The following is a 25,162-nucleotide window of genomic DNA, read 5'->3' as shown; positions in this document are numbered from 1 at the left end:
TCTAGCGATTTGGACACACTTAGTTTTAATGGAGTGAAACGAACTGCAATGGTCATCCCTGGTGGCACATCCTGCTGGGCCATCTCTCATGATGTGTCCCGAGGTCTCATCGTTCTCCCGACGTTTCACGGGTCAATTTACCCCCGCTGGGTCTCCTGGGTGGAAATTTGTCCCCCATTCAGACCCCGTACAGTGTGGGCCCTCGTTCTTGCCTTAAACACCCTGTTAGTTTGATCCGCACGCTCATGAGAAGGTTTTTTTGCTCGTTCGCATTTGTATTTTAATTGAATTCCATGAAGTAATGGTATACCCCTTCTGGGTGTCTGCCTGTCTTCTAATTAGCAAGTGTCTAGCTGTTTGTTCCCCCCATTACCAGAGGGCATCTTGAAATGGTGTCACTTAGCTTCCTGATAATCAGCAATCTCATCCAGAGATATCAGCCTCTCAGAACCATTCCCATGCTTCAGACTCAAGTCTAAGGAGATCCTCCAATTAGCCCCCCTGGGGCTCTGGAGCCCTCTTGTGAGTTCCATGCTCCCTATAATGATGTACATGATTATCCCGTGAATCGAAAGTGATGATTCTGACAAGCAATCTATTTTAATGCACGTGCACTTCACAAAGGCTTCAAGTTGGAGCACAGATGTAAGAACGAGTCGCTGTAAGACGATATCCGGATGGGAAATCGGCGTGGTGGGAATTCGGGATATCCTACCCTGGCGATCGATAAACGGAAATCTACAGAAATCACCGATTAATCCGTTCCAATGTCCGCCTAGTTAAGGGCTAAGATCTAGTTCAAAGTACTCACTTGTTGGCCAGGCTTACGTCGTTGCTCCACACATCGAACTTGACCCGGCGCGTGCCTACGATGCCGCAGAGAACAGTGCCCGTGTGGACGCCGACTCTCATCTTGACGCCCTCGTGGCGCTGGGCGTCGAAGCAGCGCATGGCATCGATCATGCCGAGACCCATTTCCACGCAGCAGATGGCGTGGTCCGCGCGGGGCTCAGGGCAGCCGGAGACGCAGTAGTAGCAGTCGCCCAGGGTGGATATCTTCTCGCAGCCGCTGAGGGAGCAGAGATCGTCGAAGCGCTCGAACAAGTCGTTGAGGATCTCGACCAGCTGCTCGGCGGTCTTGGTGGAGGACATGCGGGTGAATCCGACGATGTCCGCGAACAGGATGCTCACGTTGTCCATGCTGTGCATGTGGAAGGGCCGGAATAGGGACTTCACGTCGTTGGAGGCCCGCGGACGCATGTAGTGGGACTCGGGGGGCAGGCCGGAGTCCAGTCCGGCGGTGCCCCCTTCGTTGAGCAGCATGTCCGCCACCTTGGGCGGCATCACCGAGTGTATCATCTTCTCCTTGAGCTGCTTCTCCATCTCCAGTTGACGGCGCACGAGCAGATTCTGACCGACCTTCATGAAGGTGCCGCGCATCCGCACCAGGTTCATCACGAGCACGTGGACGCCCACCAGGTGCACGCTCAGATGGGCCATGATCCGCAGTATGAGTATCTTGTGGCTGGGATCGCTACTGTCCACCGATCCCGCCCCCCCATGTATGGCACTGCATCCGATGACCATGTGGGAAACGAGCTCGAAGGCGATCGAGTAGAAGATCGCAATGACCGCACCCACCCACAGCGGCATGGGCAGGGCAGTGTAGATAAGCAGCACGATCTCAAGGCAGATGGCGAAGTGCCCCAGTGGGCTAAAGGCCCTCCCCGTGTACGTGAGGAAGGCCAGCGAGGCTCCGCACAGCAGCATCGCAGTCACGGCGGAGGTCAGCGTCCTGTGCTCCCTGTAGAGGTCCCAGTGGGTGAAGCACAGCGCCATGATCGTGATCAGTGACAGCATCGAGAACGAGCTGGAGATCGGTCGCCAGAAGTCCTCCGATCCGCCGTCCACCACGAAGTACAGACACCACGCCAGCGAGCAGAGGAGGATGTATGAGAGGGTGAACCTGTAAAAAGAGAGAGCGTTAGAGATCAAGATTCACGCTCACATGAGCAGTTACAGTCAACACTCCAACAAGAGGACAACAAAGGGTCTACCCTTACAAGGGCAGGATCAGGATTGATGCTGTAAGAAGAAAAGGGCTAAGAGCACTCAAACAGAGAGGGCGATTGAGAGGTGGTCGGTTAAAGGGAGTCAGAGATCGTGCAATTTGATCTAAAGGTCTTGCAGCTCCGACCTGGCCAAGCCCATTCCCATTGCCCGTTCCCCTCTAATTGTATGGCACTCTTGCTATCCTTCTATCCGCATCCACGACCCATTCCTAATCCAACTTCCCGTTCCCCCTCCAACTTGCCTTTTGAGGTTCTCTCATTCATTCTAATTATTGCAAAGTGCAGCGAAATGGGAGACCTAACGGACAGAGGAGTAAGGGCAAGTGCACGCGCTTGAGAAGAGACAAGAGACAAGAGCCAAGAGGCAAGAGGCTTGTGCAGCACATTTTCCACCTGTCACCAGGGAAACCTGGCCACTTTGCCAACTGCATTCATTACACAACTTGTTCCACTCGAGAGAGCAAATGTCAGCCAGGAACAGAGCCGAAGCTGAAGCTGGAGCCCGAGCTGTGTGGAGCTGCGTGGAGCTGCCATTCATCAGATTAGGATTAGGATGCCCGCCCACAGTCTCTGTTCATTGTTCATTGCAGGGCATTGCATTGTTCCCTCTGACTATTAGGCCAACTCTGGACATACCTCTCGCGTGTGGCAGAAGAAAGGCGACTCTTTTGTCCTCCTCCTCCTCCCCCTCCTCGTCCCGTCCAGAGCCTAGAAGCAACAGGCTTACGAACTATTCTCCATCAGAGCTACGGAAATTATGCGGAATTTCGCAGAGCGACTACGTATGGAATAGGGAAAGCCTTTTATAAAAGGCACAGCTGCTTACAGCCTGAGAAACGGAACCTAAGAGAAGCTTAGGACTGAAGATACCTGAAGAGCCTTGAGATACCTTGAGGACCCGGATGAAAGGGACGCACCGACGATGAGCATTTTCCGAGTAAAGGAATCTTCGCGAGCTAAAAAAAAGCCAGAAATGAATGGGAGCCCCTGGGGGAAATTTCGGAACAGAAGAGTCCCTGGAACTGGGTTTAACTTACAGAGCATCCCTTAAGGAAGGAAAGAAACTTTGCGAATAGGAATAAGTATTAACTAAATTCTAGAGAACACCAGAAAAAAGGAGAACCTACAAAAAATGTAAGCGAAATCCTCTAACTGATGGTGCAACTAGCCACATCAGAGCCGACCTCAATCGATTGCTCCGTTGCCCCGTTGCTCTGTTGCTCCGCTTCTCCGTTGCTCTGTTCCTCGGCTGTTTTCTCGCCTCACGCGAAACTGCTGCAATTGGCCGCCAAATGGCCCGAAATGGCATTGACCTGCAACGACTGCGACCTCCTTTTGCCCCACTCCACCGCCTTGGGGGCCAATCATCCAAAGCGAAAAGGAGCCAAATGCTCAACCCAGGCTCTGCCAGTCCCCCCGGTGCCCCCCGTGGCCCACCCTTTGACCCGTGCGGGGCACACGCCAAGCGAGCATTTATGGCGGCAATTTCGCCATCCTCCGCAGTTCCCCAACTAATTTGCCCTCGTTTGGCCTCCTTCGCGCCAACCCGCTTCGCCTCTGGGAGCTGCCCTTTCTGTAGCAGCGTTGATTGCATGCACGTGCAGGAGTTGGTCTAGTAGTTGTCGGCGCCGGAGCCTCCTGTACCGACGAGGACCTACATATGTATGTACGTATGCGCCTGTGCCCCTCGGCAGTGAGGGAGTCCAGCCAAGCCGCACGATTGTGACAGCGGGAGGGAAGCTATCAAGGGAGGCGCCACAGCCGGGACTCAGCCAAGAGGGTCATTGAACTGCTCCCAAATCTGAATCTTTTAAATGGGAATCCTTTCAAATGCAAGCCCCACTTCCACAGCCTTTTGACGCCTCTCCGTGAAGGAGGTTGGTCAGCTTCTCCCTAGGGACTAGCTCCATTTATGTGAAATGCCACCAAAGAATGGTATTTGTGTGAAGTGAATAGTAGCCCCTTTGAGGGGGGAGCATGGAGGTTCAGCTGTGACTTTGGAAAGAGTTCCAGGAGGATCCTGGTCCCTTAAAAGGAATTTTTTTGATTTTAAGCGCAGGATGGAGGCTATGCTCTTGTTGATATTATGCTTTTGTCGTGGGGCTGCCAATGCGTTCGGCAATCCCCGTAGCCCCCAATTGACGCTGCTGCTGATCTCTTTCGGGTGGTGCCCGACCCCAGACCGAAGCTCGCATACATTGCGTGTCTTATGCCACAATTATAGTAGGCCAGGTAGTACTCTATCCCCGGGAACATTCTATAAAATTAATTCCTCTAATATTTACCAACTTCGTCGGGTTTCTCTTTTTCTCTTGGGCACGACGAGACTGGGACCGAGACCGAGCATCGGTCCCACGAAACCAAAAACAATTTATGTATCGTGGGCATCGATTACGGGAGTACGGCGGGATTAGGTTAGGTTCTTTTTCTTCGATAAACTGATGAACTTTGACCGGTCTTGGACCACAGTACTGCCCTATTCACCTGCCTTAAGGCTCAAGACTTTTCCCCTGAAGTGTACCAAAGGAGATGCGTTTGTGGGACTTTCTTGGCCGTTGGCTGGGATCCGAACCTACGCGAAGCCAATCGAGCCAAAAAATGCTCTGTTCGCCGGGGTGCTAATTATCAGGGACGACTGACTGCGCGTGAACTCTCATAGGTTTAAGTCCCTAACACGTACGGGGATTCCGGCCAATGCTGTCCTCAGTCCCTAGGCAAACAGCTTGGTTCAGTATTTGGTTTGAATGGATGACCTTTGTATGCGAACGGCATTTTGAATCGGGGTTGCAGAGAGAGCTTCTGCTTAGTACCGGGTACACGAGTACGACTGTGGCTATGTTATGTAAATTGCATTCCATGTTTAAGGCAATGTCTCTTACAGTCGTATAAATTGTGGGCTTTGATGGATGGGTGGATATCCATGACCAACTGAGCTGAGATACCATTCCGTGGGGCAGGAGCCAATTTGCCCAGAGCTGCAATTTGGCATCGGCAAAAAGGCAGCTCAATTGGCTTTGCCTCCCCCCGAAACATCAACACCAACAGCAACACCAACCGAACTCCACTCACCTGTATCGCATGCGAACGTGGGGAAAGACACTGGCCTGGTACTGCTCCTCGAGGACGGGGGAGTCGAACTTGGGATCCAGCCAGGACTTGGCGGCGGCCCGCTCGAAGGCCACCGGCAGCATGACGCTGCAGCACGAGTGCCGGCGCCCGGTCTGGCTCAGATACGTCTGGATGTGGGGGGCCAGAGCGATCTGTATGTCATCGGTGGAGTTGGCCCGGCTATCGTTGACTAGAACGCCCGGGGGCATCGCCCGTAAGTTCACCGATTGACGGCGTGACTGCAACAGAGAGAAAGAGAGAGAGAGAGATAGAAATAGAGATGGAGAGGTAGAGATAGGGATAGCGAGAGAGAGAGAGAGAGAGAGAGAGGGGAGGGGGGGGGGGGTGTAAGGGGCTAGTGCTAGTGCTACGGATGCTGATTGGATCTAAAGGGAACTCCCCATCAAGGCTCGATTCGATGATTAAATGATTTTTCATTTTTGATTTCTTTCGGCGCGCGATTTGCTTGAGTGTCACCGAATTCGTACCGGGCGCAAGTCACGCGACACCAGCTCTGATTTCAGCTCTAATTCCCGCCAATCTTATCTCAGTCAACAGTCGGCAGCCACCAGCCACCAGCCACCAGCCACCAGCAACCAGCAACCAAAGTGCAGCCGCAGTCGAGAGCCAAGGTGGTGACAAGAGTGATGTCAATTGCTGGCTATTGCTTGGCCTTAATTATATTAAGCATACGACCCGCTGGCAAAACCAAAACCAAACACGTACACAACCATGGACACGGACACAAGAAAGAGTTGCTAAGTTGATAATAAAAAACATTCCCAACACAAATCTACTTGGTCGGCGTTCATTAAGAAGCTGCTAAAAAATGAGTCTAAAAATAGGCAGAGTCCCCCCAAAAAGCGCGATCTGAACGCGAGTTTGGGTCGAAGTTGGTAATACCCTAGTGTGGCGATAGAGCTAGAAATAATTTATGGACAGAAAGCAACCTAAATACTTAATGGCAAAGGTTTTGCTCTTTTTCCATTTTTCTATTTTTCCATTTTTCCATTTTCCATTCGGGTGAAACTTTCCACGTTTCTGTGGCTTCCTTTTGCTCTGCAACTCCGCGACTGTTGAATTTCATTTCAGAAATTTCCGAAAAGTTGGAAGACCCTCTCGGTCTGTGGTCGACTGCTCTTAATAATTACTCAGTGGGGGGTCGGATTCGGGAGTTCTGGGCAGAAGGAGGAGGACGCGTGAGGTTGGGGTTCACCTACCAAAAATCAATCCCCAAAGGGTCCGTAAATGTGAGGCAAACATTTCATATATTTATGGGCTCAGCGAATCGGGCGGCAGCGTTAACTTGTACAACAACTACGTATGACACCAACAGCACCAACAACAACAACAATAACAGAAGCGAGTGAAACGCCAATGAAAACAATGAATTTCACTTAAAGTTTGAGCATTTTTCGGCTGGAATTTGCAATTGAAACAGGGCACACAGACGAACTGAATTGCTTCGGTTTTTTTATTGTTATTTGATTGGGATTTGATTTGATTTATTGTAATTTAAAGCCACAGCAACGACGATAAAAAAAAGAGTAAAAAAAGGGTTCAACGATTCCAACGTTGCCGTTAACGCGACGCGACGTTGGGGACTGATTTGAATTTCGTTGGGGATTGTCGATTGTCTCTCGATGCCGATCGCCAACAGCTGACAGCAGGGAAGCAGAGTGTCAGAATGGGTGAGTAGCAGAGTAGGAGAGTAGGAGTGTAGGAGAGAGGAAGAGCGGAAGAGAGGCAGCCGCCGCAGCAGCAACCACCAACAACAGGGAATGCAAAAAACTCGCCAGCTTATCGCCCTCTGATAAGGGGCCAGGTAAGAAAGAGAGAGAGACAGAGAGTGGGAGGAGAGAGAGCAGCGATAAAGATCGTCCAGGTCTGGGGTCGATCGGCTACCGACTGTCGACTGTCGACTGTCGCCAATCACTTGAGATCGATCAGTCCCACGCTGCGTTGACGGTCAAGTGGCCAAGGACTTTTCGACCAGCCTCAACGGCCCAAACAATCTACTAATCTACGAATCTACGATTCTCTCTTTCTCTGTCTGTCTATCTCTCTCTCTCTCTCTCGCTCTCTGGGAGGTGGGTATGCGAAATTTGTGAGTAAATTTTAATACAATATAAATAGCGCTGGCCTGGCCCGGTTATTCCGGCAGTCGGGCCATAAGATAAGATAAGAGGCGCCCCCAGACACTCACCCAGGGGTCTTTTGCTGAAATGCGAGTGCGAGTACGAGAACGGGAACGAGCAGAGGCCAGCGCCTTGAACTCTTTGCCAGAGTGCACCCCTATCCACACCTCCGCCCACACCCGCCCACACCACGTACTCATACGCGATTACTCGAAACTCATTTGTGTACTCGACAACTCTGTCTGTGGCAGAGTCAGACTTTCAGATGGGATTTCTTTGATGGGATTAACGATGTCCCTCGAGTGGCCAGCAGGTCAGCAGGTCAGCAGCAGGCGACAGGAGAGAGCACTAATCTGGCAATTAAATTGCAGTCGTAATGTGCTCCCCCACATCAAACAGCGCACATCCCACATCCCCCATTCGGGCTCTCATTTCTTTCTCATTCAAAGCTCTATTTATATGCACGCTCCAGCTCCAGCTCCAGCTCCAGTGGAGGGGCGCTTGCATAATGCATTTGCCTGGCCTTTTGGGGACAGGAAATTGGAATTTCGCAGTTCTCTCGCTTCCTTGGCGCTCGCATGCAAATCAAATGCCAAATATTTGTTTAATTAAACTCTCGCCAGTCACATCGATTCGGCAAAGGCAGACACAGCGACAGCAGCAGCTACAGCAACAGCAACAGAGACAGAGACAGAGACACCAGACAGCTGGAAAGCGGCAAAGTGCTAAGAAGTTTTTGAATATTAATTAGCAGCAAAGGCAGCCCCAGAAAATAGAGACAACTCGAGCCGTTTCTTATCAGCAAACTGATTGCTTCTGGCCCGAAAAACGGGAGGGGCGGGGGACCTGTACTGACAGTGGTAGTGGCGAAGAGATCTCTTCGGATCTCCTCGGGTGCACACAATTGGTTCTAATCTCTAAGCACTGAGCGGACTGCAGGAAGAGTTCCGCGAGCAGTCTGTCTGCCAGCAGAGGAGGGAAGAGGGAAGCTCTGATAGCGAGAGCTTACAATAGTGCGGTACAGTCAGCAATGCAAATAAACGAGTGCAATGCAGCGAATAAAAAGAGCAACGAGAAGAAATTATACATTTTAAATTGAAATGACACGTTTGGAGGCAGGGTCCAAAGTGGCAACTGGAGGCCCTTGCAATAGGAGTATTCTCCCCGAAATAATGATAATATTTATATTTCCCGAAACCTGAATCGGTGGCTTCATTGCAATCTGGAAGTGGGGCTAATGGTGCTTGCAGCCGGAATGTCTACGGAACATGCAGTTGCCTCTAGACCTCAATAGGCCTGCGACCCTGGAGGTAGTAATAGCTTAAGAACTTGTGGATAGTCGTAGCTCTGCAATCCCTTCCGACAGGATTCACTGAATCCTTGTGGCCAGTAAAGTGACAGATAAACTGTTCGGCTATGAGGCCTGATCAAGCATGAACACACATTGTGACCCTTAGAAGGGATGAACTGATCAAATGTCGAATATGTACCCAGATGTGATTCTCATCAGAACCATAACCGAGACACAGATACATTTGTATAGTAAAAGGAATTACCAACCATTCTGCACTGACCAAAAAACCAATCGTAGGCCAAACGTCTAGGGTCATATGGAATATGGCTTGGGCCGGACTTTTTGTATGTCTGGATTATTATCTACATATTATCAGGCATGTGCCTGTGTTTTAGCTATCCGATCTAGATCCGATGGAGTGCCAGGCCACGTGTAGAGGCGCATGGCACCCATGGCACCTCACCTTCCCACCTTCCCACTCCCACTCCAACTCCGGCTCCAGCTTCACAACACTTCACACGAGGAACAGGGAGACAAGTACTGCAATTGGCCAAGTCCTGCGGCTCCCATCCTGTTCGTCCTGTCCACCAAATATGATTAACGGGCAAAACTGTGATGGGGCACTACCCACCGCAGGAGGAGGACCAGGATGGGTTGGAAGAGTATGCCCAAGGGGGGTGGGGGCGAGCGAAACTTTGACTGCGGTGCTGTCGATGTTGTTGAAGTGACTGCGCTTATTGTCCTCGCTCCGAGGGCCACTCAAATGCCCACGCACACGGACGCGGACATGGACACGGCCACATCTGTCATCTGTCATTGTGTGTGTGTGTGGCTGTGTGAGGGAGTGCGCTGCAATGACGCCAAAGTGTAAATAAGCACTTAAATTTTTAATGAATATACATAGAGCTGAAACCGCATGGTCAGTGGCGCAGGAGGGAAGCGGTTAGCCCTTGGATGGGTGCGGCAGGATGGGAGGGCCGAAGAGCCGGAGTGCCGGAGTGCCAGTGTCGCCGAAATGCAATCAAACCAAATGCATTAAAGCCGTCTGACTCTCACTAACTTAAAATGGTGGCCAGTGAAATGGGTCTGAGGGAAATGAGTGGGAAAAAAGCTTACCTTAACTCCAGAAAAAAGCATTCGATTTTGGTTGCTTAATTCGTCCAGACAGACAGACAGACAGACAGACGGACGGACGGACAGACGGACGGACGGACAGACAAACGCGCACTGAAACATGCATGAGTCAGGCGGGCAGGCAGGATCCTGAATCCAAGGACCACACAGATTCAGTTTGCCCGCATTCAAAATGCTCAAAGATGGCAAATAATACCAAGAATAACTGCTGCAAAGGCGATTGTTACATACAAAAAGAAGCCCTAGGAATAGGAGTTCCCGAATCGGCGAGAGGTGGGAACGCCAGAGAAACGCCAGAGAAATGCCAGAGAAACGCCTGAGAAAGCAGCTCATACAAAATGCAACTGCGACTGCGAACTTATAATGCATAAAAGGTAACATAATCAAGTCAAATACAGATATGTACATATACATATACATATAAAACGTACAATATATGTACGCACAGAGCACACGTGTGCGCAGAACAGGCAGACAACAGGCACGCACACAATTACGTACCGTAGCTCCTCGCATGTAAGCCGAAAATCCGCCGACAACAATTGCGATAAAAAGAGCGTGCTTGGCAGAGGGAAGGGGGTGTGGTGGCGGCGGAAGAGGAAGTGGAAGGCCACCGTCGCTGCTTACATGCGAAGCGAAAAGCCTCGTCATCATCATCGCATCCCCCTCTCCTCCTCCCCCTCCGCCATGCCATGGTCGTACAACAGCCCACCTTTGGCCCAACGCACTCAAGGCAGAAGGCAGTAGAAATCGCATAAGGGAATATATGTATGAATGGACTCAAACGAATGTTCTCGAAAAGATCAATGGGAATACGAGTGCAAATGCGAATGCGAATGCGAATGCACGTGTATCAGGTATAAGAAACCACTTCAGAGTCTGCGGTAAGTCCTTTCTTAATCCAGTTAAGCTTGGAAATGTGTATTTGTACGCATGTATTTCCATAGATGTGTGATCAATGCGAAAGCACAGAGACATCGAAGTTCATTGGCAAAAGGACTGACGGACAAGCCATTAAATAAGAAATATTGAAATACAGAGAGAGAGAATGGGAAAGAGACCCCCATTCTTCTCCCAGGCAACCCTTATTCGACTTGAAGATCCCGCAAATTATGATACATCTCTCTCAAGAGGTCCTGGGACCAAGTAAAGTAATGAAACAGACATTAATGGAACAGACAATTACACGTGTAAGTTTGTGTAAGTGTGGGCCCGGGGCCCACGGAAAATCAAGCGAAAAGCAATTTAAAAATAGATTGACGCTCATCACCAAGGATAATGAGCAACGAACAACGAGCAGGTCCTGCAGCAGCAGCCAGCAGGGCCAGAGCGCAGAGAGCAGAAGTGGAGCAAAGCTGATCAGAGCCGCCCATCACCATCGACATCATCTTTGTCGAGTCCCGTCGAGTCGAGGCTTCCGCTCGAAGAGAATCGTAAAGAAATCGCTGCGAGGGAAGTGGAGACCAGAGCTGCGCCCCGCATAAACCCCAATGGGATGTCCCATCCCAGCAATGGGATTGGGAAGTATTTTAAAATGCATAAAGACTCGTGCCTGTGGAACGTAGCTTCTCTTTTAAAAACTACTAAAATGTGTTCAAAGGACACCCAGTATGGGATATCGGGTATCGAACCCTTTGCTCAGTTGTTGGCAAACACAAGGGCCGCGATTCCAAATGATTTACAGGCAGGACTTGCAGGAACGTATTGCCAAAACAGCATCCAATCTGCATCGATTATCTAAAAACAAGATGCGGATTAGCTTTCCCGTATCCCGGATGACGGGATGATGGGATGATGTGATGATGGGATGGGGGGATGGGGGGATGTCCCAAGTGCACTGCTCTGGTCCCGAAAAGTATGCCATGGAATGCCATACATCGTAATTGCAGCCAATGAAGCGCTGCTCGGAAAATGTAGAACGAGTGGTGGGAGGCGAGGGGTGGCTGCAGGATGAGCATGAGATTATGGCATTTCCGTCTGACGTCAAGAGCATTTCCGGCGCTCACGCGTGACTGCCCCGCACTGGCATGGTATGAGGCATGTGGCGTGTGTGTCGTGTCTCCCCAATCGCTGTCTTTTGCTACCCCTAAATCGCCCATCACCTGCCACTTCACACCACTTCACTCCATTCCACTCCATTCCCTTTATACTTTCACTGATTTCACTCCGCCATCTCATATCTCCCCATCCCTACATCCCTACGTCCCGCATCCCACATCGCACATCTTACATCCATACTTTATCCATCTTTCGCTTCACGTTGTCATCAATTTATTCCGCTGCTTTTTCTGCTGTCTGCTGTTGGCTGTCTGTGTCTTCTTTTGTGGCTCTGCTGCTGTTTCCACTTTGAGTTTTGCACTTAATGCACCCTCTGGATATGTGGCTAAGAGTCGCGTTAGCCAGAACCCTTTTCGGGTTACCACTTTGCAGACTGCAGACTGCAGACTGCAGACTACAGTCTGCGTCCCTCGTCCCCCTTTCAGTTGTCGGCTGCAGTTGTTGAGCTGTTGCACTCTTTTTGTCCTGTGTTTTTGTTGCGGAAAGCACTTAGAATACCCCTTAGGTATATATATTTGCCCGGCAAGGGTAGACGCGAACGGAGCCCAGTTTGTGTAAGCGAAGAATCAAAAATTCAGCAGCAAACGGGCCACTGTCAAACTGGCAATATTCGAACCCTCATTTCCTCCAATTGCTCCTTTTGATTGTCTGCGGCTTTCTGCGTGAGTACTGATCTATTCTCGAAGTCCATCGCTCCATCCAGCTCAGATTCTAGGAGCTTCTTTCTTTATGTTTTACATTCTGGATTACATTTGAAGTGCTGCCACTTCTGCTTTCTCTGTGCTACAGGGTATTCCACATTCGTGAATCATTCAGACTCCCAGCTAACTTTAAGCTTAACTCCAACTTTAAATCCTTTAAACAGATACCCTTAAAGGTCTGGCCTTTGGGCTATTCCAGATCCCGTCACCTGGGTCTTGCACTTTCCCGCTTGCATTCATAGTTGTATCTGGAAAGTCTATGACTATAGATTCTGGTAGCTGTTCGTATTCCAAGGGTGTTCCTGTTCGTATACAATTTCATTCAACTCTTTCGCGCCTTAATTCAATTAATTTTACCTTTTTTTAACACCTTTTTGCCATTATTCAGAGTGCATTTCAAGCGGAAAATTGAGTTTTTGACGCGCAGCATTCAATTAGCATCGACGAAAAACCTTAACCCGAGAGGCCCAAGGATAGTCCTTAAATGCACGAGGACTCGCATGTGCATACGAATATGAAACATGGAACAGGGAACATGAAATATGGGAAGTGGAAGTGGAAGCGGAAGTGGACGTGGCAGTGGAAATGTGTGCGTGTGTCTGCATTTGATATTTGCGATGTAATGCGCTCGAATTTCCTTTGATTGAAATGGAACATTGCATGATATTTGTTCGTGGAGGCTAGAGTCATAGTCGGAGTCATTGTCGTTGTCGGGCTCGGGGTCGGGGTCGGAACTGGGGTGGGGAGACGGCTAACAGGGGAATGGGGACGGGGATGGGAATGGGAATGGAAAACCCTTCGACAGTTACACGCAAATGCATTCATGTGGATCCCATACAAATGACAGTCAATGTCAGGCAGTGCATCGGAGTCGGGGTTGGGCTCAAATTTACATAAACTATGGCCAAATTAGAGCAAGAGTGGAATTCTGGCACCATGCTGTCCACGTTCCTCCATCCAATCCCATCCGCATCCGCATCCGCATTCGCCCTACTGTATCCGTGGCCCTACGCCCATATCAAGCATACGACATGTTGTGCGTCAGTCAGCAGGGACAGAGGCCGAGGCTGAGGCTGGGGCTGGGGCGGAGGCTGGTGCTGTTGACGGCTCTGCGACGGGATGCTCGGGTGGCTTGGGTCTTGACTGGTATGGTCTGGTCTTGACTGGTCTGCTCTGGCATGAATGACGTCTGACAAGGCGTCTGACAATAGTGGCGACAGCGGTGGCAGCCTTATCAGCGCCATGGCCAAAAAGCACGACAAGGGTGCGGTCAGAGCAGTGTGGGAGGGACGAACGAACGAGAACTGTTGACTGCTCTAAGATAAGCGATAAGATCTTACCCCGGAGCCGGCTGCTGTGGCAACTCCGACCCGCTCCGCACACACACTCCTCCACACCAGTGACAGATTCTGAGACAATGCCTGATAATGAAATTACAGAGCACGTCAAAGCTTGCCAAATATTTGAATTGCTCGGATTGCAGCAATTGCTTTGGGGCCACAGATGGATGTACATATCTACATATGGCCGGCGAGATGTCGGAGAGGAGTGGGAAGGCAAGAAGAGAAGAGATGTCCATACCCTTGTGTTGTGTATAGGTATTCTTAATCATTCGCACAAATATGCTCTTTTCGGCAGGGCCCGCACCCCATTGCAACTGTAATTTACAATTATTTAATTTGAATAAGATCTCAGTCGATAAATGAAGACATTGTTTCGAGTCACATCTGCAATCTCTCACATCCTGGAGAGTGAGATGTAACGGAATGTGCGGTATAGAGTATAATATAAGCAGCGGTCGCGCTCCCTCTATATATTTTTCTCAAGACAAGTGCTAGAAAAATTAAGAGAGATGCGCGGCCGGCGTTCCCCGACCAACCAAAAAAAGTGTTAACGTTAGCTTCAAATTACACCAATAATTCTGCCTGCAATAATGGGCTGCAATCCGCAAAGCCGAAGCTCGATACCTGAAAAGAGCTCGAATACTTGCATGCATTCATCTAAATATGCACGTATCTATTGACTGGTTCCAATAATGTCGGACTCTTAATTGGGGGGGACTCAAAGTTGAGGAGCAGATAAGTCGGAGCTAATGTAAGCATTTAAATTAGCTCGTTATTATTGTTGGTCGACCTTGGGGCGTAGCTGGAATCTTCGAATGAGCCTGGAGGCCATCAAACGGCAACATTCGTTGACTCGCGGAACTTTTATCCTGAAGACGGCGTTTTCCAATCATCACAGTCCCGCAGTAGTCCTGCATCACAGTCTTCATATTCCTAACAATAACACAAACATCCCCGTTTTAATGATGTTTATAGCGATCACCACAGCCGAGTCGGCGCAAATTAGAGCCGGAGCTGGAGCCGGAGCCGTTTGTTTTCAGCTTCCAGCGATATGTGGACATGTACTCGTCGGGCTTCCATTGGAATTCGGGTGCCACAATCCATTGTTTCCATTGCCACAATACCATCCTCAAGCCATCCTCCAAAGACAATCATTGCCTGCTCTTCCTCTTTCTGGCCCACACACAGAGCCGCGGAGGAACACGCTCTCCTGTACTCTCCCCACGCACTCTCTCACTAGCACATACACAGCTATGGGACAGGCAGTGGACAATAACGAACGGTAAATCGTAAAGAAGGCACTGCCAGCTCGAACTGCGAATCTCGAGCGAGTTCTTGGACTGCACAGAGACGAAACGAAAATACACTGAGACTAAAGTAGGATCCGGCATGCTCTTCCCAAGGTACTCAAGTATTCAGCGCAGTAGAACATCTCCCACATTTACGCAAATCGCAACAGATAGCAATTCTTGCCTCATTGACTTCAAGGATTTTGGGGAGATCCAGTGCTGGGCTATGATTGCGCATGCAATCATTATTATCTGATTCCGATATAATTAATGTGCCAATATCTATCAGTGTCTGGCCCGCTGGGTGCTACTGCCACTCACAAATGCATTCCACCAGCCACCTGCGACCTGCCACATGCCACGGATGTGTGTGTCTGTCTGTAGGGCATAATTCCATACACCGGCTGATTTTCCAGTTAATTTCGAATCGAATGCACTCACTCTGCCATCGGAGCATCGCATCGGAGCGCATTCATTGACTTGCTGATGCTGATTGGCCTTTTTTCAATTTTCAGCTCCGCTTGGCAAGGCGCAATAAAATTTGACCTTGCCACCGCCCTGACACCCCTGTATATGCTACCACCCACCCACCACACCCACCTACCCACCGCCATCGCCACCAAAAACGAACAAAAAATGTTGGACAAACATCAACAAATTTATGACACTGTCGAGCAAACACACGAAAAAACACGCAGGCAGGGAGCGCACAAATTGTACTCTTCCTTTCCTCCCTCGCACTTCGGGGCAACGAATGTGGAAAATTTGTACCCTGTTTGGAGGTACCCATACCCCGTAGCCCCCTTACTGCCCAACCCTCGGGCGCCTCTGCCTCTGCCTGTGCCCCTCCACGACACTCCTCTTCGTTTAAACACTTTGAATGACTTTATCGCGTTTTTATCGTTGCCGCATTTACCTGAACAGCGCTCCCAGCTCCCAGCTCCCTGTTCCCAGTTCCCAGCTCTTGCCATTATTATTTGACGATAACTGCTCTCCGGCCCGACAGATTTATGTAGCACAGGTCTCCCATCCTCCCAGTAGGTCTCCACCGGCGCCTTTCCATCATCGCTCCTTTCTGCTGCTGCAGCCCAAATGCTGCTTAAATTCTCTTAAATCGTTCCCATCTTCGAAATGGCTTGAAAATTGTGTGTACGGATGAATGGACGGGACGCGACGGGTCGGGACGGACGGACGATTGGAGTTGGCTTGACTGTTGTCGTGCAAAGTTTATCACGTTGCGACTACGTGCCATGCCTAGCTAGACTCGGGCTCGAGTCCGGATCCGGATCCGCAGTGAAAGAATGCACAAGTTCTGGTGGCTCTCTAATGAGGCAGCTCTCGCCTGGAGGAGGAGGATGCTCGACCTGCGTCAACAGTTGGCGGGGGAAATTGCGTGCGACACAATTTAATTGATTGCCCAGAGGTTCGGGTTTCGGGTTCGGGTGCGGGTGCGGGTGCGGGCCGAGGCACAATGGGGCAACATACATATAGTCGCTGTGAATCTGCCCTAATCCTAGGCAGTCCCTGGCTGCACGCTTTTGCAGTTTTCTGGATGTGAGACTCCGTTTTCTGGATCCTTGACTTCCCTTCAGCGTTTTCCTTTATACTTATTTACTCCATTGTTTCCAGCACATTATTCCTTTGCCTAGCACTTCCCGCGATGCTCTTTCGACTGTTTCGTATATCTCGCTTTCAGGACTTTCCTAACACTGGTCTTAAGAATACACTCATAACTCAGTCTCGTCTCGATCCGAATAATCGCATTGATACCTGTTCTTGCAACTGTTTTCTAGGATTGTTTTCATTGCTGTTCATTCCTTTTTATTATTGGTATTATTTCTGGCTCTGCTCTCTTAGCTCTTTCCAACACTGTTCTCTTCGGTGTGCCCTGGTCCCGCTTTGAGAACATTCTTCACCCTTCGATGCAGCACTGTCCGCACTGCACCTGCTCTCAATTGAGCTCCCGTCTTTAATTGAACTCGTTATCTGCTTGAGGGGCCCAGGTCTAACGGTCTAACTGTCCCCACACAAAAAAACCCAAAAAAAACTCCGTCGCAGAGACCCCACCCCATTCCGGGGCTCCATTGGCTAATGTCGTTCCTGTGCTTTTGCCTCATGGAATTCCCATTGAGCAGCTGGTTACGTATGTGCTCAGTGCCTGGCAGAGATTCAGGAGCAGCTGCTGTGCTCCGCTCAGAGGGCTCAGAGAGTAAACATTTAACCCCCACAAGATGCAGCTAATTCCAATTGAATTCGATACAAGAATCGGAAAAGAGAGCACGGATCTGGCTGCGGTAATATATTGTACATACGTATGTTATCTGGAGTCCGGCTTCGTAGAAGAGCTGTGAGCGAACAAACAAACTAATTTTCTATTGAATAACAAACAGCAAACAGGACCCGAACATTCATAAAAAATGCGGAAAAGCGGCAGCGATGCCCTCGTGGCGCAAAGCCATTCTGGGACGCGAGGCCGAGCATCAGGGATTCACTCGGCTCGAACAGGGACTCAATCAAAGGGGAGCACACAAAGAAGCCACATAAAAACGCTGGCAGGAAGATGATGTGGAGTAGAGGATAAGGATGAGCCTGCCCAGGACAGTGGCAGTGGCTGGGCAACAAGATGGACAGTGGCCGAGTGGCAGAGGGACAACCGCAAAAGGCAAATTGAAAATAATGTTAGCCAGGGATCGAATGCGAGCACAAGAAGGAGCCGTCATCCGTGGGCCACTCGAGATTGTTGCTAATTTAATTGGATTTATTCGCTGCGTGATGGAAATTTATGATATGGCCAGTCCGGCCAGGCAGTCCGGCATTCCGGCAGTCCGGCAGTCTCACGGCCGCTAGGATATGCAGAGTCTTATCCTCTGGCAAATCGTTAAAGGCCTTCCGAATGGACCATCCAGATTGGGGCTGAAAGGCGAGAGCAGGGCATGTGTGCTTCAAGACTATGGAAATCTAACATTTGCGGAGCGAAACAGCCATTTAAATATTTGAAGATAAGGGCCGTAATAATGTCTTAGTCCATCTGTCCACTCTCGAGAGGGCAATCACCAGTGTTGAGATCCAGCATTCCTTAGCTCTCCTCGAACTTAAATGGTCTCTCGCTGTGACAAGGCGTTGCTTGTCTAAGACGATGCCAAGAAGCTCAAAGGGAGCTCCAGTGCCGTGGGAGTGCGGGTAAGCTGCTGTGGGCTGGGCTATGCACAATTCGCATTCCTCGAGTGGAACGCATATTGCAAATGACATGCGACAGGTCCCAATCACAGTCCCCGTCCCCGTCCCCGTCTCCGTCCTTGTCCCCGTCACCATCACCTTGCCCGTGGCCGGGCCCGAGCACAGGAAAATACTGCTGCCAAGTGTCAGGTGCTGCAGGACATTTGTTTCGGGGCCAGCCCCCGCATCCTCCCACTCTGATGAGGTGCCTGACAATGCGGATGCTGACGCAATGTTCGCCCTAGAGCTTCTCTGGGTTTATTTTTATCGCATTGCTGATTATGAAATTCTTTTGGGAAACGAATGCGCCACGTAATCATCGAGTTCTTCGCTCGCCGGGCCGGGCCGGGCCGGGCCGTGCCGAAGGACAAAGGTGAGGCGACAAATGCGCCACAGACACAAATGCGCACACAAAAGTCACACAAGCCGCACACAATGCCAGCCGCATGCCAGCCAATCTGTCAAAAGGTGTCAAAGCATTTGAATTGGACATGGAACTGGAACTGGAACAGGAGCTGGAGTCAAATGAGGCAGTTATAATTGTTGGCCATTGTTATGGCTGACGTTGTCCTGTGCAAACGATGACTGAATGAATCGAGCCCCCGGTGGGAAGCGACAGATGGCAACTGGCAGTTGCAGGACATTACCTGCTGCTGCCAAGCCACAGGCGGCTTGGGCCTACGTCCACTCTGATGCCAACTGGGTGCCAACTGGGTGCCATCTGGATGCCATCTGGATGCCATCTGGATGCTTCTCGTTATGCTCCACTTTAACCTTTCGCTTTTTTTATGCGAGCCTGTACTCAAAAGTAGCTTTGGCGACTCCGACTCCGAGTGGCAAGGAGTCGAGTGGAGCCCACGGGGCGTATGCGAATTTATTTTCCATATGTGCAAGCTTAAACGGCGCGCTGCTCTTTCGCTTTCTCTCCTGCCTGCTTTGACGCGGGAGCCACTTGTCGCGGAAGTTTATAGCTCATTATGCGGCTTAATTGTCGCCCCCTGCCGCCCCTGTCCCCTTCCCCATCAACCACGCTTCCCGACCTTTGCTGTGGTAGCAAGCACCAGGGCCAGGACCAGGACCAGGACCAGGATAAGCACAAGGATTGGCAGCGAGACCAGGACCGGGACTGGTAACAGGACTTGGACCTGGGAAACTTTTAATTGGAAAACTTTCTGCATACGCACAGATAAACGCGGCTCGATGCGGGGGCCAAAGCAGCTTTTACACTTGACAGTGCTTCCCATTTCCCATTTCCCATACACAGATACGCACAGACACACACTCCCACTCACACTCAAACGAATTAACAGAGGCATATGCAAATGCATGTAAATGAGCAAGAGCACGGCGACAAGAAGCTTAGTCCCGAGCTCAGACTCTAGAGCGACTGTACGACATTCCCGTAAATGTTTTATGTTAATTCCGACGGTTGAAGCAGGAGAGCAGGAGGCAGCTCTCTCCTTGGCATTCCACATGAATATGCTCCAAAGGTATATACAGATATATGTACACATATGCATGTATATTTCACAGATCGGAAGCAGTTTACACATTCTTTTTTAAGAGCATCTGCATGAAACAGTTTCTTCATTGAATGCTTCTGAATGCTCATTTGCCGAAGCTTGGCCAGTTGATTAGCTCTCTTGGATTGCTCTTGAAGCACTCAAAGTGTGTTGCCACAAAAGACACAACCATTCTGGGGCGATCCCCCATTGGCACTGACCTTGGGTGTATGGGGAATCTAGAGTCCCTTGACAGCTGATTCGCTGTCCAGAACAGAATCTCGCATGGCCTTGAGACTAGTTGAAGTCTGTTCTCTTAACAAAATTATAGCTTGCATAGGTTGGCTTGGCATAGGACTGGAACTATGAATGTGAGTGGGCAGGACATGACAAAAGCTTTTGGGCAATTAGCACTGATCATGATGACCCTGCCCTTATTTTCATTTGATAGATGCCCCATTTTGATAGCTGGTTGGAGTTCGAATCGATCCAGATTGATGCAACGGCAAAATTACTGATGAAATGCAGATCCAACTCCCAGCCCTAGAAGTACAGGTTTCCCACTCGGCGGCACAGCACACTTACTCGTATTTATGTCGGGGAATGCCTGCGTGCCTGCCTGCTCTTTCACAGGACCCACATTCTTGGTCTTCATTAGGTGCAGCAGATGGAGGAGATGCCTCCTTCTCGTTACCGCAGAATACCATTCGCTGGGGCTCTGGAGCTCTGTGGCATAGTTTGTGATTACCGTGTTTTTCATGGCATACTTCCAGGCGAAGCTCCCCTTCCTGCCTTCCTGCCTTCCTCTCTCCCTGTCTCCTGTCCGTTCTGTCTGTTCTGTCTGTGTACATAGTTCACATGGAGTATCACTTGTTTGCCAGTCCTGTCCTGGATCTAGGTCTGGCTCTGGAGGGGGCTGTGGGCCATTTTGTTTGCCTGTCGGAACTTTAGTGCCGTGTCGATTTCAGACCACGACATTGCGACACTTCCTTTTTCCTTTCTCCTCTTCCTCCTTCTCTTCCTTCTCCCCTGGCTGCCGTCTTTTGTTTCTGCTTCTGCTTCTGTTTCTCTTTCTATTTTTCCCTACTCAGGCTTTTTCCATTGTTATTGACTATTTATTTTTCATTTAGTTTATTGCGGATCAAGGTTCCTGGCCAGCACAATTTGTTTGTCTTTTGGGCAGGGACAGCAATGGGGGCAGGGGCAAGCACAAGCACAAGCAGAAGCATAGAAAAAATCGTTTCAATTCCCTGCACTAATGATTCGAGGCAGTACCGGGTGCCGCACCTGGCCCCGCCTTCATTAAAAACGCATCAATCAAAGGGAAATCAATGCCCGGACAACAACTGATTCAAGCTGTCAAAGACAACGAACCCGCGACGACGACTACATCGATGATGATGATGATGATGATGACAATGGGGAATGAGGAATGAGGAAGGAGCAATGAGCAGGGATATGGATATAGGTTGGGGAACGTGTATGGATGGAGCCCATCTCATTGGCAATTGATGGCCTAATTGCCAGACATCCTCATCCTCATCGTCATCATTAGCGCAGTACTTTATCTAGTGGAAGCTGGAGGCAAATGAGAGGCACTCATTAAACGGAAAGTGGAATTGCTTTCGAAGTCCCACCACTAAGAAGCTTCTAATTCGTATCCGCAACTGAAATTAAACTGGGATTAAGGTGTATCTGTATCGCCTAATTTAGTCTTGAAGCGTTCATCAGTTCAATTGCTGGCTTAGGAATGCGTTCCGTTCCTCCCAAGAGTTGACAGGACGTCGAGAGCTCTGAGCCTCGAGCAATTGCACTCCCCAAGAGAATCTAAATTCCAAATTTTAATTGTCTAAATTTACGTTTATTTTTTATGTAAATATATGAAGTATTCACGTATGTATATCCACGATAGGTAATTAATAACTTGTTACCAGGGACCGACAATAAGAGTTATGAATGCGAATTTTCCCTAAATAAATCAATGTAAAGGAAATATACTATTATGAAATATGCTTCAATAAACATAAAAGTGAGAGTTCTATTTGATTTGTATTTTATGAGTTACAAATAACAGTTATTCCGTATCTTTTTAAAATAATTAAAAATAAAGGTTCATTTGAATATCTGCTTCGGATCGGGCTATTATTATAGCCACAAGGAACAAATCAATTTTCAGTCGCCACGCAACGCCGTCCACGCGCTGTCCCTCTCTCACACACTCTCCGTAGCGCAATATGTGCGCCCTCTGGCGGCGAGGAGCCGTACTGAATGAGTATCGGGTGTAAATGTAGAGTCGCAGCCGCAGCAGCGACGCACAACGTTCCTCCTCGTTTACATAGGAATTGGGAAATAATTGGTAGACTGCAGTTTTTATTATAAGACTTACAATAGTTACGGTCCGTGTTGGCTACTGATATCAAAGATATAAGGGAATTTTCCACCGTACTGAATTAGTTAGGCATTCCATGAGAATATCAAGCATACGCCATGCATGCCGATCCTATACCCGCAGCGGACTTTCATCACTAGATTCACCGTTTCTTGGGCGTGGATTCTGCTTTAATTTATTCAGCTTCCATTGAGGAGGCATTGCGGTTCAATTCAACGAATGCAAGCACTCACAGGCTTTGGCCCGTCATCCTCCCCAAGATCAGGCATTCGCCGTCAAGTAAGCCCCCGCAAAATAACATCAAGTTTTGCATTTGCATTTGTTCGTTTCCCCGTCGTCCATCGCCTTGCGGTCCTAATACTTCCTCCGTCTGCACCAAATGTAAATTTGTTCCCTAATAACATGCCAGCGCAGTCTCAACGAGAGAGAGAGAGAGGGGAGCCTTCGCAGGCGGAGGGCGCACAGAAGCCCGAGCTTAGGCGGGGCTCTGGTACGTTCTTGGGTTTGGTTCTGTTTTTTGGTTCTGGTTCTGGTTCTGGCTCGGATCGACTTGGCTTGGCTTGGCTTGGCCTGGACTTAGCATGGTCGACCCACTTAAGAGCGCTCGCTGTAGGGCGGTGTCGAGGCTATCGCTTCGTTTGCTGCATAAATCATGCGCCAAAAGCACAAAGTCCTGCCAGGATGCGAGGGCACCTGAGCAGGGGGAAACAGTGGGGAGCACTGGGCGCTGTAGTGGCTGGAATGAATTTGTAAGCAGGTGCAAATTAGGTCAATACTCATGTCGGTGTCGGTGTCGGTGTCTGTGTGTGTTTGTGTATGTGTGTCTGTGTCTGTGTTTGCCCCCGTGTCAAAGTCCGTGTGGGCCTCTGCCTCATCTTTTGGTGTGTTTGTTTATGGCCCCAGCTGCTTTGGATGTGTCGTTATAGCCGCCTGTTGCTGACGATTCGCTACGAGCATTCTCCCCATATGTGTGCTGCCGTGCTGCCTGTGCCTCGCATACATAAACATGAGATGACAGCGGCGACACCAACGACGACGTCACTGACCCAAAATTCAAATGCCTATGCGGGCCGGCAGGAGAAAGTTCGCTGCAGTTCGCTAAATTCGATGGTGCCCTGTGGCCCAACGGGCATATTGTTGAGCCAAAAGCTGCGTTACGAGTCAGAGATTTTGCGAGGAAACCTTTGAAAGTAGACCAACGAAATCTGCGATGGCCGATGCCACTGCACTGCACTGCGATACAGTGGAGCTAAGAGCAATCAAAAGGGGATATACTTAGGTGGATGAGATCAGGAGAAAGAATTTCGGAGTGGGAGAAAAATCTTAAAAAGGTTCAATGGTTTCTCATTAAGCCAATCCAATCAATCCAATTCAGATTCTGCAGTCTAAAAGATATGGTCATTCTCTACGATTTTGGTTTTATCGTATCTTTAAAAATGTGGATGCCACAGATTTTCGTCCTTTGTGGGGGCGGAAGTGGGCGGGGCGAAGTTTTGAAATACTTTTGTAGCAGTGACATATCACAGAAGTCTGGATCCAAAACATCGTTGCTCTAGCTCTTATAGTCTTTGAGCACTAGGCGCTGAAGGGGACGGACAGACGGACGGACGGACGGACGGGCAGACGGGCAGAAATGGCTTAATCGACTCGGCTATTGATGCTGATCAAGAATATATATACTTTATGGGGTCGGAAACGATTCCTTCTGGACGTTACACACATCCACTTTCACCACAAATCTAATATACCCCAATACTCATTTTGAGTATCGGGTATAACTAGGAAGAAATGGCTCAGAAATGGTTTCCTTCGCGGGTTTCCAGCATTTGGACAACTACTATGGCACCCTTCCTAAGGCTATTTTGGAAAGTAACGACACGTTTCAAATAGTGAAGTATCTATTTCGGAGCCAGAGCCAGAAGAGGACCCTGCTAAGCCACACTGGCAGAGAGAGGGAGAGAGAGTTTGACAGAGACTGGGAAGGAGATGGAGAGAGTAGGAGCCTGGGTCTGGAAATCGGTTGCTGTGGAAAACTTATTTTCTTTATGGTGGCCATAATATTTATCCGATTACCATATCATTAATCATTAATCGTCATCAAGACGGACTCGCCTGTTGATACTAATCCAGATTATAAATACTTTATGGCGTCGGAAACTCATTCTTCTGGGTGTCACCCCTTACACTTCCACCACGAATTTTATACGTTCATCCCAAAACTCTTCGAGTACCGGGTACAAACATAAAGACATTGTCCCCCTTCCAATTGTCGTTGTTGATTTGGTTCATCTCGTGCCTCTTGTGATTGGGATTCACGCAATTGCGACATGCCCACTTCCACATTTTCGTTATACTGCTGGACTCGTTTGTCTGTTCCTTCTGGTCTACTATTTCGAATGCTTCAAGCTTTATTCGTTTGACAGCCCATGGCATTGTTCCCAGTAACACACACAAAACTAGGGGGAACGTTGTGAGTTGCTGCTGCGACCGCAACTCTACAGTTATACCCGATACATAGTCAGTATGGCTCTCCTCCGGAAGACGCTAACATTGAACGCACGCTAAAGAGTGCGTGTGGAAGAGACAGAAAACGTGTCGTCAGGCGCTCTGATTGATAGCTATTTTGGCTATACAAATTATCCGATCTGATCCAGATTGGGCCATCTAGTAGATATGATCATTCTCTATGATTGTGGGATTTAAATTTTCTCGTACCTTCCAAGTTGTGCATGTGCCAGATTTTCGTTTTTTGTGGGGGCGGAAGGGGGAGCGGCGAAGTTTTGAAATACACTTGTAACAGTGACATATCACAAAAGTCGGGATACAAAATGTCCTTGCTCTAGCACTAATAGTCTCCGAGCACTAGGCGCTCATAGGGACGATCAGACTAACGGACGGACGGACAGACGGGCAGAAAT

At 49.4% G+C, this 25,162-nt stretch overlaps 1 protein-coding gene across 3 annotated transcripts in view; it reads right to left on the bottom strand.

Moving 5' to 3' along the window:
* Positions 1-25,162, bottom strand: part of Ac13E (Adenylyl cyclase 13E) — a 48,748-nt gene that overhangs the window by 5,995 nt on the left and 17,591 nt on the right. The window contains exons 1-3 of one of the 3 annotated variants that reach the window (XM_001355245.4): positions 6,401-6,817; positions 5,142-5,419; positions 812-1,966 (exon numbers count right to left, since the gene is read on the bottom strand). In XM_001355245.4, the coding sequence (XP_001355281.4) occupies positions 812-1,966; positions 5,142-5,389 (1,403 nt within the window). In that variant the 5' untranslated portion in view covers positions 5,390-5,419; positions 6,401-6,817. Of the gene's footprint in view, positions 1-811; positions 1,967-5,141; positions 5,420-6,400; positions 6,818-25,162 lie in introns of those variants that run through there. The other 2 variants (XM_015185442.2, XM_033382481.1) reach the window with 2 other exon arrangements.

The sequence above is a fragment of the Drosophila pseudoobscura genome, chromosome X (assembly GCF_009870125.1).
Source record: "Drosophila pseudoobscura strain MV-25-SWS-2005 chromosome X, UCI_Dpse_MV25, whole genome shotgun sequence".
Taxonomy (NCBI): domain Eukaryota; kingdom Metazoa; phylum Arthropoda; class Insecta; order Diptera; family Drosophilidae; genus Drosophila; species Drosophila pseudoobscura.
This window is presented reverse-complemented; position numbering and strand designations above follow the sequence as displayed.